This window comes from Platalea leucorodia, assembly GCF_965183815.1.
Source record: "Platalea leucorodia genome assembly, chromosome: 1".
Classification (NCBI taxonomy): domain Eukaryota; kingdom Metazoa; phylum Chordata; class Aves; order Pelecaniformes; family Threskiornithidae; genus Platalea; species Platalea leucorodia.
Window position 1 is genome coordinate 136,354,289 of NC_138823.1, and position 13,424 is coordinate 136,367,712.

The 13,424-nt window shown below is 36.8% G+C and overlaps 1 protein-coding gene across 1 annotated transcript in view; it reads left to right on the forward strand.

Moving 5' to 3' along the window:
* MEOX2 (mesenchyme homeobox 2) overlaps window positions 1-9,393 on the forward strand; it is a 54,450-nt gene extending 45,057 nt beyond the window's left edge. Inside the window, exon 3 of the mRNA XM_082304114.1 lies at window positions 8,117-9,393. Within this exon, the coding sequence (XP_082160240.1) occupies window positions 8,117-8,341 (225 nt within the window). The 3' untranslated portion in view covers window positions 8,342-9,393. The remainder of the gene's footprint in view (window positions 1-8,116) is intronic.
* The last annotated feature ends 4,031 nt before the right edge of the window (window positions 9,394-13,424 follow it).

A 13,424-nucleotide genomic window follows, 5' to 3' on the forward strand; every position in this document is an offset into this window, starting at 1 on the left:
CATGTGTTAAGCACTCTCTATACACACTATAATAATGAGCCTGTGTGGCTTGAAATCCTTTGGATTGTTTGTTTTATTTAAAGTAACACTCTTAATAAAATAAAACTCAATAATACTTTTATATTTGTCGTGAGCAATATAAATACCAGCAGTAAGAGTTACTGTGCTACCTCAGTTTGTTCTTTCTTAGGAAAGAATGCTCCTGCCAAACTTAATTATAACTCGTGCATAATTTTGATCTGTACGATAATTCTTAAAAAAAAAAAGTACATGGCAAAACTTCAAACAGTGTATTTACTTTTGCGGTATTGACTGAATTCAAACAAGCAATTCCATGTGCAAAGATCCAAGTGCCTCAAGCTGTTAGCTGTGAATGGACCCTACACCTGCAGAGAAACCCCATGGGGTTCAGGGTGGGGAGAAACCTCTGTCTGTGCCAAGCCGCATACGCGATGTAGACAGAAATATTAGCAGCTCATACAGCTCTGCTGTCCCCTAGGTCTACTTTTTCTTAGACACAAGTCTGGAAAGATGTGGCTTCTTCTGTTGCCTGTTTAAGGAGATAGAAGCCTTTCAGGTTTGTCATTTATGGTCACTTTAGAAAACAGAGAGAAGAAATCAGTGAAGAACAAATGGTATTGGAGAGGTACAAATGAACATGTAGAATAAAGGAGATATTTTTTTATGCAGGGCATTGAAAAATGTAGAATCTCTTTCCGGTTTCACTAGTTCCTTCTCCTCAAGGCACGCCCTGCTGAAAACAGCTGCAGCTTCTTGAGGCTTACTAGCTTTAAAAGTGGATGTTGATTTTGAGGCTAGTTTACTGTCAAAAGACTCAGGGCTGGCTTGTTTTGGAAGGCAAAAAGGTCCCTCCAGATTTGAAGTCATGAACTGTGAAACTAGTTTAAGTGAATACAAATAAGGGTGCTTCTTACTTGGGCAGGGAGATGGCTTCCATAGCCATAGAGCCCTAGAGGATTGTCATGGGCCAGTAGTCAGAGGTTCCTTTCTGCTGAGCCCCGCTTCTTGACATTTGCCTTTCTTCGTACTAAAGTAGTAGCAGAAAAAAGCATCAACATACTCATCCAAAAGCCAGCCTTGATTACCCACCGTCTTTTAACTTTCACACTCAGTTGACCTGTGCAAAATGGGTGCAGAGTGATGCATGTTAGAATTTTTTTCTCATGAAATAAAATGCTCTACGTGTGAGTAATTCATGCAGGTAAATGCTTACACAAAGAGACAAAGCTTAGCTGAAGGTGATCTTCCCCACAAATCAGTTTTCCACCATGTGTTTCTTTTGTAGATTTCTATATATATACACAAAGAAATTGGATGAAGGTAGACTCTGAAAAGATATATTATAGGAGAATGAGGTAGAGGGAGTTCTAGCAGCAGCCTCACAGATTGCCTTTCTTTGCCTCTGGATAAAGAAGAGAGACTAATTTTATAAGAAATACTCCCTTAGATTATGTACAACAAGCCAATAGGAGGAAAGCACCTGAAATAGTGTGACCCATTCTGCTTAAGGTATGTTAACCCTGAAGCCTAGTTAAGAGAGGTTTTGAATAGGGAGGGTTAGCTGTTTGATCATTAAAATAATTTTGAAGATCACTGGTGGAGAAGGTGGCAGTTCTTTGGATGGAGAAGAGGAAGGTAAACTGAAATGCTCTCAAAGACTTCTGAAAGTGGAATGAAATACTCCTATCACTGCTCTCCTCTGAAATATAATGTCTATTCCATCCCTGTCTAAACGTGGGAGGTAGAAAGGAGAATGTATCACCTAAGCAGTACCCAAACCTCAACTGACTTCTATGTAACAAAAAACCAGAACTCACTCCTACACCTTCCTGGGTGCCAAAAGCTCCAGCTGTCCTTTGTGCACCTGCCAAAACCTCCCCTTTTTCTCAACAGCTGCTGCAAAGTACTTGTGCACATTCACTGCAAAGTCCTGTAACGTAACACTGAGCAGACTGCTTTAAATCAGTGAGCAGGTGACTTAAGCAATTTTAATCAGAAGGTTCTGGTACCACTCATTAATTTCCAAAGAAAAGTTATTTTTCTCCAATTTAGGCATTTTTGTACTATTTCATAATAACTAAGAAGACATTTAATAGTCAGATTTATTTAAACTGGTTTTAAGCTCAAAATATATACAAGATTTTTAAGAGGAGTTTTTTAGAATAGAAATTGGAATTCCTTTAAATCATATAAGGAAGAAAATAAAGTTTAATTGAATAAAACTACCTTAACTTACTCTCCAATGTATCCAGCATGACTGAAATCCAGCTGAACTATTTAAAATCTCATGTTATCTTTAGTTACTGAAGTGAACTGATAACTCTGGCTACCATTTCTGTAAATATTTTAAACTAATAGATTTGATTCTTCCAACCCTTATATTTATTCATAGTCTAGAACAGGAAAAGAAACTTTCCTGGTTTTACATTCCTATGTGCTTTTATAAGTTTGTTGAATAAATTATCACAAAAATACTATTTTTATATATGTGAAAAAGGTAAGTTTCAGCAGTATAACACCAGTGATTTCTGTAAAGTTCAGGAGTTTGACTTTCTTTAAAACTTGGCAGCATAAGTGTACTATCTAAAAATAACAGGAATGTTTTCAGAGCCAAAGAAAGTTGAGAAGTAAACTTTTCAATTTTTTTAATTTTGAAGAGTCAGGGTTATTTTTTGTTATCCATATGTTTGTCTGCAGAAAGTAAGAAAAGAAAGAGGAAAGTAAATTGTCAGATTAAAAAAAAGATTGAAAGTAAATTGTCAGATTAAAAAAAAAAAAAAAGAAAATGGACAATGGCTAAGCAGGGGCAGAATGTTTAAAAGGCTTGGTGATGCGGTCTTTCTGACACTTCATTTCGGTATAATAAAACATGGAATTTGGGATACTGACTTCAAAGACTCATACTTAGAAATATGCATCCCTTATAGCAAAATAATACGTTCAACTGGCACAGTGCTCTTGTTTCTAATTTTTAAGGTTCGTGAGATATCAGGCCTCAAATTTTAATCTCGTTTGGGACTCATGCCACTAAAATCTGGAATCAAAAACCTAATTTAGGAAAGAATCTTTCATTTCAGAAAATACCTTTTTTAAAGAGAAATGTCTTTTTTCTTAAAAGAAGAAAGACAGCAGACGGTACAACTAAGGTAATTTGAATTCAGTCATGCTTTCATTTTTCAGACAAGAATGTCTTTATTTAGAAATATTAATTATAGAAAGTATCTGTTTAGTTTTTCTCTGTAAGTACAGAATGCTAAAATCCCATGTGAAAAGGAAGTATCTGCATTCTACAGAGCATGGTAGAAGTCAGCTATTCTTAAAGTTAATGTGACTGAAGTTCTCTATTGAAGAAGGAGTATTAAATCAGAAGTTTAGGTGATATGCTTATTTGGAACCAAAATGATGTGTTGATGTCCACATCATGAAGTTGTATTAAAGATATACATGCAAGACAACACATAATGTGGCCCTTAAGCCTACTAAGGACCTATACATCATAAGTATATAATGATTACTTTAGTAACGTCAACACTAACAATGTCAGCCCCCTTGTTTTGAATCTCCTCCTGTGATTCCTACAGAGTAGACCTTAAAACAAATTGGTCACAGCAAAAACATTTCTCTTGTACATCAGGAGATGCACAATGTGAAATCATTTACTCATATCTTAAGTAACAGTCTAATCATCAGATGTGGAGATGCAGATGCTAAACAACTTGTTGACTAAGGGAAAAGAAACTGTGCTTTCGTGCCAGTAAGCAGATGTGCTCAATAGACTGGCTCATAAGTGCTGATTTAGAAACAGCTGTAAATGCTACCATCATCTTTAATATAGTTCATTTCCCTCCACTTCCTTTGTATTCCGTACATACATATGCTTGCTCTATACAGTTAAGTTGTGCTAGTGAGAGGGTGGAGAAGAGGGAGTGCATTTTAATAAATAATAGGCAATCAGACCTGATTCTGGGAGGTGGTGAGCACTCAGCTCCTGTTGGAGCTAACTTAGACTTGAAAAACAGCATAAAAAGGTTCATAAAACCTATAGAATCAAGTTTGTCGTAGTAGATCTTTAAACTACTTTAAAAGGATATTGTTTTTGCAAAAGTTGTAAATGGCACAAGCTAGTTCTTTCACTGGAAAAAAGTTCAAGGGTTTTTCAAATTCACTTCAGTAAGGGCTTTTTCTCTCTCCTTTATTTTTGTTTTAATTTTTTCTTTATTTTTCTTTCAGTCATTCTCTCCTTTTGCTCTCTCTCTCTTTCTCTCTTTCATTCTCTCTTTATTTCTCCTCCCCTTTTTGTTTCTCAGGGTGTTTTGTTCTGACGCATGTTTTGTGGAACACCTGTAAGTTTCATGAGTTGTGTGTTTGAAAAGCATAGTTTTCCATGAATCCAGATAAACTGACACTCTGAAGTACTTCACACAAAGTTTGCTTCACTTCCTTCCCATTACCAAAATATAGATGGATCACATTTCAGTAACAACGATACCCTCCATAACTGACTCTTCAGCTCCAAAGGAAGTTCAAAATTCCAGTATCTGAATTTGATCTCTAGAGGAAATAGCAAGTGAAGGACCTATCTCATATTATTAGCACATGAGCATTAAAGACTTCATCTAGAGTCCATTGAACTAGATGGAAAAACTCACACTGACATTAGTGTACTTTGGATCAGGTCAAAAGTGGATTTCAGTACTTTATAATGGAGGGCATAAAGAAATACATATAAAAAAACCGTAACGTATTCCCTCATATAAGAGTCCCTCTGTACGGTAACGCACCAAAAGGCATAAAAATAAATGCATAATATTTTCAATAATAAACTTTACTATAATTGATTTATAGCTTTTGAAAATAATCTTTGACATACTAGATAAAGAAATTTCTTATTTGATATTCTCTTAGTGAATCAGATGCAGATTATTTGAAGTCATTAATAAAAAAGCCTAAAGTTTTTCTTTAGCTTTTTTTTTTTCTCTTTTAAATTGTTACTATTTTCTCTTTATGGGAAGCCTGACGAGCTATATGCCAGTCAGTAGTATACCTTCTCCTATGGGAGCACCAGGGTTACTTTCTTTCCCCTACACTCAAGAGAGTGCATGCAAAGGTAGCTGGAGTCCTTTTAGCCCTACTTTCCTTAAATGCCATGTTTCCCAGACAGTGGGTCATGTGCAGACATAGCACATGCATACTGGATCCTCTGAGGAATTTATGTATCTTGCGCTTATCCTTGAAAAGGGAAATCATCGTCCTTTAATTGATTTATATCAATTAATATACAGATGCTGACCTAAACTCATCCTTGGTGGAGGCATTTCAGGGCATGGTCGGATGAGCTAGTCTGAGGGCAGATGATCTGAATGAAGAGGTACTCCCCAGCCTGTCCTCGGCTACTCATTACCTGGAAGCTGGTGTCACTCAGTTCTCCTGGGCTTAATGCTCAAAGAGAGAGACTGCTCTCTACTGTGTTTTCATGAAGTGACCTGAATTATAAAAAGCAGCAGCAACAAAATATTGTAAGAAAAAATGGAAAACAAAAAAGAATAATTTATTAAATTGGAGTCAAAAAAGGCAAGTGAGCAGATTTGAGAGTTTAGCTCTGTCTGTGAGAGGAGAACAGAAATGAGCACCTGCATCAGGAGCCAGGCAGCAATCATCCTGCTCACGTTTGTTCCAACCAGAACAGTTTCTGACAATGATTGTAGGACTATTAGCTTCAGTTTCTCAAGTATCCAAAAATGAAATGGATGCATCTGGAAGGTGGTTTGCCTGGATCTCTCCTGTTCCAGTACGTTAAAGTGGGCTGAATCCAGGTCGTGTATTGAAATTTTTGCTTCAAATGCATTGCTGTTATTTTTCTTGAAACCACTTTTTGTATACGTTATTATTTTGTTTTAGGCTCTCAATGCTGTGACTTATTCTGTCAATTTTCAAGGACATAAAGATATCCAGAGAATTGCTTAGATCTTTTAAACATCACCCCAAGCCTGTCATTTCTTATTATTGAATAAAATTCTCTGGTCCCTTATTTCAGAAGAAGAATGATAATATTCTGCGGTACTGGGTTGAATCCGAAGTCTATTATTTTTGATGTTTAGATTATGATTGCAGTTCCATCTACTGCACTGTCTGGCACCAGTATAGTAGTGTCTTTTACAAGAGAAACTTCATTGTCTTAAAAAGCAAAAATAAACAAAATGATATCTTAACTTCCCCCAGGAAGCTGCCAATGCTGTACTAATGCTGTACCCTTTTGAAGACACTGTTTCCATGGACACCTCTGATACGTTACCAGAGTATGAGAATTCCCAACATCACAGCAGCCAGTAATAAATACCTTCCCCTTTACACTCCTTTCACTTTACAAGCCAGATTCTTTGGCTCTGATGAGTTGACTAAAGGAAGGGATGTGCTGTGCTTTGAGGCTCTTAACTAACCTGGAATCATTTTGCTCTGTTCCCAAGTGATTGGCTTTAACAGCTCACATTGGCTGTAACAGAAATACAGAGCATAAAAAAATAAATATACCTCTCTTCCTTCCCACGTACGTACATACAGATAGTGACGTTAACTATCAGTAGTAAAATTTTAATGTAAAATTCAAAGTGATAGTAAAGGTTAAACACTGCAATATTTCCTGGATGTATAAGACAGATTCAGCAAAACAGCATTTTTGTGGCTCGATTACTCATGTTGTACAATATGTCCTGCTGTGCCTGTTCCTTGCTGTTTCTTTTAAAACTCTGAAACACATTCTGCTAAACGCAGCAGAGGATACACCGACATTGCAAGCTTTCTTGCTTTCTTTCCAAGTGAAAAGTTGCAGACATTGTTTATTTTTCTGTGGAACCTTCATGTGAAGAGCTGCACAGACACACACACACGAGATTTTTTAGCAACATTAACTCTAAATGGATCAAACCCAACAGTCTTCTATTCATACTGTTTTCAGTGACAATATTTTAAAAGTTGATTTGAAATCAGCCTTTAATCTGGTCTAATATATTTGACAGATGCTATGAACATCTTTTTTTCTTTTTCTTTTCTTTTGGCTATTGAAAAAAAAGTCCTTGTGGTTTGCAGTGCTGGTACTTTAGAACTGTGCAAATAATTTAGGTTTACTTCCCTCCCCGCCCCCCATATACTTCTATACAGAGAAGGGGAGGAGGGGAAATGAGTTTCAGCTGGAGTGAAATCTTGGGGTTTAATGTGACTTAAATATAGATACATTTTTAATCTTTCATGCTATGAATTTCTTTTCCATTCTCATCTGAAATTTTTTGCTGATTTTGTCTCAAATTTATAAATGTTTTGCCCTCTGGCTTTCGGAGCATTTATTTGTCTGAAAAATTTGACCAGGGTCTATGGCTAAGTGTAGTAGAATCGAGGATCAGTCAACTAGAATCATTTAAATACATTTGTGAAATAGACAAGGAAGTTGTAAGTTTTGACTATAAAAAATGCTCTTTCAGATACTTCAGCAAGGAAAAAAAAAATAAAAAGAGAGCTTTTAAAATGCTCCACCTGAAACTTACTTACCACCAGTTTACAGAAACAAACAGGCAGAAAGCAATGCAGACTTTTCAGTGCAAGTTCCTTTCCAAAGTAACTACCCTCCTTTGAAGGGTAATTAATAGCACTATAAGCACAAGCAGCAGCAGTACAGGTCCCTGCCAGCAGACTGGGCTCTCTGTTACATGAGAGGTAGGTTCTTCTGCACGGTCCCTTGATGGGTACCATTTTGCCTCTGTTTCTCTGCCTGTGAAATGGCATTAATACGTTTTTCAAGAGTATGTTAACTTTTTAATGTTTTCTAAAGGACTCTCAGATCTTCCTGTGGAGCTATCTGCTGCAGATAACTCGTTTCCCTCCTTTGCAGTCATTATCCTCACATCCCAGGGTTCACGTCCTATCCAAAACTGGATCACCTGCTCCTCAGGGAAGGCTTGCTAAGCTTTTTACCGTACAGACAGAAAGGCAGCGTGTTGCACATGAAAAAAAAGAAAAAACTCAAGTGCGGTGCTACAGCTAGCAAGATCGTTATTACCTTCAATGACCCCATCTTTTTTTCTTGTTTTGTCTTTCTTCCGCGAAGGTAAAAGTTTGGTTCCAGAACAGACGAATGAAGTGGAAGCGGGTAAAAGGGGGCCAGCAAGGTGCAGCAGCCCGGGAGAAGGAACTGGTGAATGTGAAAAAGGGCACGCTGCTCCCCTCCGAGCTCTCTGGCATCGGCGCAGCTGGTCTCCAGCACACGGGGGACTCACTAGCGAATGACGACAGCCACGACAGCGATCACAGCTCTGAGCACGCACACTTATGATACACAGAGAGTGTCCCAGCTCCGTTCTCAGGAAAGATGCTTTGCTGGCAAGCCTTACACAGGCATCGTTTACGTATGCAAGTGACTCTGGCAGTGATTTTTAAAGTTGTTATGGAAAATTCAGGCTTATTGTATCTGCTTTTCTTGATTTTTAGATGGTTTACAGTAAGTGCCATGTCTTAAAGGTGCCTCAAGAGTGGAGAAGTGGAAGACAAACTTACTTTGAACATTCCAGATTTGTTTGTCATGTTTATGACAGCGGGCAGGTATTTTTGCTTTAGCTTGCACTGAAAATTACATTGCTCTCAACAGACGTTATATTCTGAAAACCACAGTGCCACAAAATCACTATCTAGTGGATAAGAAATGTATTTTAACTCTGTATATATTTACCTTACAGCATTTTCCTGTCTTCACTAATTTTAGCAATGCATTCATATTAGCTGATGGCAATAGTCACTCATGACAATAAATGGCTTTTTGTCTCTTTATTTTTGTTTTGTTTTTCCAAAGACATACAATACATGCAGATACTTTTGTTCAAGTAGAGAACAATACAATAGTGTCTGCTAGGACACGTCCTTGTATGACAGACAAAACAAACCTTATGTTGCATTTACTATCAACTGCTGCTAATAGGGTATTATTAAACTTACCTAGCTCCTCAATTCTTCTTATCTTATAACTGCAAAAAATGATTTTTAGGATCATAAGGATAGTCCAGTAACCTGCCAAAAAAATGTCATGTTCCACTCATGCTTGGTGGAAACTTCCCAAAGGATTATTCATTTCTACTTTGTCATGATTGAGTACATCATTGATAAATACTGACACTCTGCAGAAATGTTGTCGCTTCATCTTCAGTTTAAAAAAACCAGCAGATAAGCTGAAAGTTATTATCAACTGCTTATGTTGGTAGAAATCAAAATATGAAGGTAACTCAGTATTGTGTCCCATGTGTAAAATCAAGACACATTTTCTGTTATAAGCTTTTGTGTACATACAGGCAAATACCAAAACCCAAAATTTAATGCAAACCATTGATTGTACTTTGTAAAGAAATATGTTTAATAAATAATCCTTTTTAAATAATTCTGGTCTCTCTACAGTGATTTCATAGGATACTTAAAGTGTTTTTTGTAAAAGTTCTAAGCAGCTCTGCCTTTTTTGGGTCTTTCGGAACTTAGTCTGTCTGTGGACAACACAAAGCTATGTTTTCAAATTTAGGCTTTTAATCATGGATAAATCTTCTACCTTGATCCATTTGGGAAACTCTTTCCTTTAGCAGGAAAAAGGCATCTAGCAGCTAATGATGTCTTCAGCCAAAAACAACAAGAGTCTGTTCAACCATTTTTCCAGATTTAGAGCAAATATAAAGGGTTATTTTGTTGGACCTTGTTGAAATGGATGAAAGGGAATAAATATCAGGATGGGATGCATACTTATCATGCCTTTGTTCAATAAAGCTGTTCAGGAGAAAAAACCAAAATATCTCAAAAAATTTGGAGATTAATTGGACTGGGTAGTGTGATAGAAGGAGCTGAGTGAAAGAGCGAGCGAGCAAGAAATGTGCATACCCTAGTAAATGCTTGTGAGCATTCACTGAAGCTCTGCTATGTGGAGAGTAGGGCATCATAAAAGTTAAATGTGATCAAGAACTCTGTGGCTGTTTTCCAAATCCTTTCCACGGTAGGTTTGATCTTTCTTGCACGTTAACTGTTGTCATGATCATTTTAGTTTAAAAAATCCAAGCAATGGGTAATTAATTTCTTTAAAGACTTCAGAGCATTTTATTGATTCCAGCAGTTAAGGGTTTTGCATTTGTTTCTCAGTTCTTTTTCAAATGCCTTTGCCATACAAAATATTGCTGAGAATGGGAGTAGGATAGAGAAGTAAGCCAACTACTTGTGAATACTTGATATTTTTGATTTCATGGCTGGATGGGAAATTTTTTTTGGGGGGTAGTGGGGATTATCAAAACAGGAAAAAAACCCCAATGGTTCAGTCTAAAGCTTTTTATTCTTGGCTGGTTTTTTCTCCCTCTTAAATGAAATATAGCTAAATTTCAAAATGAAATATTAGAATGAAAAGTTGAAAAAAAGCATCTTGAATTTTCAAATAACACTTTTTAACAACAGAGATTTAGTCAAATATAATGTGACTTGTTTTGCTAGTAAAGAGGGAAGAGAGGATTATTGTCTTTCAAATACTCTTTTTGCCAAAAATGCCTTTTCAGGTTTGCGGAATTGTTTGTTGCTGTCTAAGGCTGTTGCTGTTTAAGACTGAATCTGAAAAGGGATCAGCCAAGTTGGAGCTGACATTTTACAAAACAAATGGAAGTGCTTTATTTACATTACCTGAAATGCCCCAGCAATGTGTTCCTAGCCCAAGGCATTCTGAGAGGTATATCATTCTGTTAGCCGCACCATGATTTGACTGGGATACTTGCAGTGGGGGAGCAGCCAATATGTGTGATGATGGCAATCTGTGAGCCATAATACTCTCACTACCAGGAAGAATTTTTTCCTATTGAGAAAGATAGTCTTTTTCCATTTTCCTAGTTTTAACTGAATCTGTTGAGACTTAAAGCACAGATTGAAGAGAGAGAAGCATGTGCAAATGGATTTACACTGCTAGGAGAATTTTTGTTTAGATAATTGAATGAACCTTCAAACAAAGGACCAAATTATGTAACTTAATATTATGGAAAAAAAAGACGACTAACCAAATTGATCGTCTTCCATCCTTTAAAAGCAGCTCAGACTTTGAATTTGGCTGTAAGGTGCTAACTGTATGTAGTAACCTCTCAGATTACTTAAAGACCTCTGGTGGCTTTAAACAACTGTTTTGTGGGTACAGCATTGGTAAGCGCAATATGGTGCAGAGAACCCACACTGGCAGAAGTTGAAGTTGTGAAAATCTAAGTGCAGTGGGCTTCCTACCATGGTCTTGAAGGAATTTATTTACAAGCAGAGCCCCACAGAAATACAGACAGGCTTCTTCCAGATTTCAGCTAGCTCGTATTCAAGGCGCACATAGCAGCAACGAACACCCTGCGCTTTAACTCCACTTTGTGGGTTAGCGAGTCTGCTCAGGACTCATCAATGCAGATGATGTCTCATCTTGTTCTGAATACCCCTATTACTCAAAAACTGTCTTATGGAAGCCCCTGGGATCAATCCCCTGCTGTAACATATTATGACTTTGTATCAAAGTTTTAGCATAATTTTGTTGCTGAAAACAGCTATGAATGAAAGCTTTTGAATTATAACTTGAAGTTTTGTTTTATCTTCGTTGGCTTATATCTGCCTGCAGACTAACAGAGGGTTCTTCTACCAATCTAGCCATATGGTATACCTAAGACTATACCATTTAACAGACGGACAAAATCAAGCCCTAAGATTGTGATTTGTCCAAAGTTGTGCAGGCACTTGGTGGCAGAGTGAAATGTGATGACACCTAGTTTGGTTTATTTATCTTTATTAGTTCCTGCTATTAAATAGTGGCTAATCACTTTTCATGACTTATTGTCAATGAATCCTGCTTCTGAGAACTAATGATGTATTTTTTGAGTTACAGTAATTTTGATACCGTATCTGTCCAGAGTTTACCTCTCTCTGATGTTCTGTTATTAGTGTATCGCTGAGCCAGACACAGAAATGTGTACTCTTAGGAAACATACACAGAAAATATAACTGGCTGCAAAAAGGCAGTAATGTTTAACAGTTAATTTTCAACATGATGGATGATAAGAATTCCTTTTTCTGCTGTCTCTGGGGTACAAGGGTATATATTATTTGCAGGGTTTCTTTCTCTTCCCTTATGACTGTTGAGTTTTTATTTTGTGTTTTTGTTTACTATGGCTTCACTGTTTTCAGATTTATTTTGACAATAGCAGTTGAAGAGGTGTGGTTAAAATAACACCATTGCAAGCTGGCTGAATTTATTAAATCACAAATTGGAAGTAGTTTGGGAATTTAATTAAATGCATATCTTTTCTTGACTTTCTTTTCTTTTCATCGGATCCACAAATAGTCAAAAAAGAAGCACAAGAAGGAGAGACTCTATGCCTATGTCTTTCCACCACAGGCCAAGTTTCAAGGTAGTTTATGTATCCTGCTTTCTTAAATGAAGGCTCTGGCTGCTGCAATAATATTATTTGTACAAATAAAGAAAGAAACACCATTAGGACGTGCACTCTTAGTAGCTATGAGGAAACATAGTTATATAAGTTAGGGACAAAATGTCAGCTTGAGCCTTCATTTAGAATTTCCTGGCTTCAGTCAGTTTACGTCTCTTGGGTGAGCTTGTATTTAATAGAGTACATGCAGTATTTAAGATTGGCTACAAGATTCAAGGAATTTTAAAGAGTACTGTTTAACCAATTATGTACTGTAATTTAATATTGTTATGTAATGTGTGTGGATTGAAAGGGAGAATTCTGTACACAACCTGATGTCTATATTCATTTAAAAAAGGCAATGTAGCCGATAGCCGGCAATAACTGGCATAGGGTTTCAGTGATGATGCACATTATTACCTCAGATTAATGAGGACTTACTAGAGCTCATTTGCTTTTATATATTTCTATTCATTTTCATTTTAACCCCACAGTCTTTTGACATCATTTACAGCTGAAAGCTGCAGTGTAGGAATCAATTTCAATGTAATTTAAGGCCCCTGGCTGTTAGTCAGGGCCTCCATGTGGCATAATACGAGGTTATCACAGTCATCTGTACAAACTGCAAATGCATCAGAAGTTTCTCAGCCATTTATTACTTCTGTTCAAGTTGTGCATGCAGATCTGTTAGCCATTGTTCTTTTTCTGGCATCTGAACTGTCATGACTCCTACCTGTGGAAATTTGGTGAAACTTTACTTTCATTCAGTTAAAAACAATCACCTGGGCAGTAGACATGGTTAGTATCAACAAACAGTGAAGACCCCAAAAAGTGTTGTAAATGAAGAGATTTTTAAATAGTAGCTGTAGCTGGAAATAATCACAGTTCCCTTTTTTGCAGTGCTTTTCTGTAGGCAGACTCCGAAGATTTTTTAAAGAAAGGTAAGTTTTGAAATACCCTTTT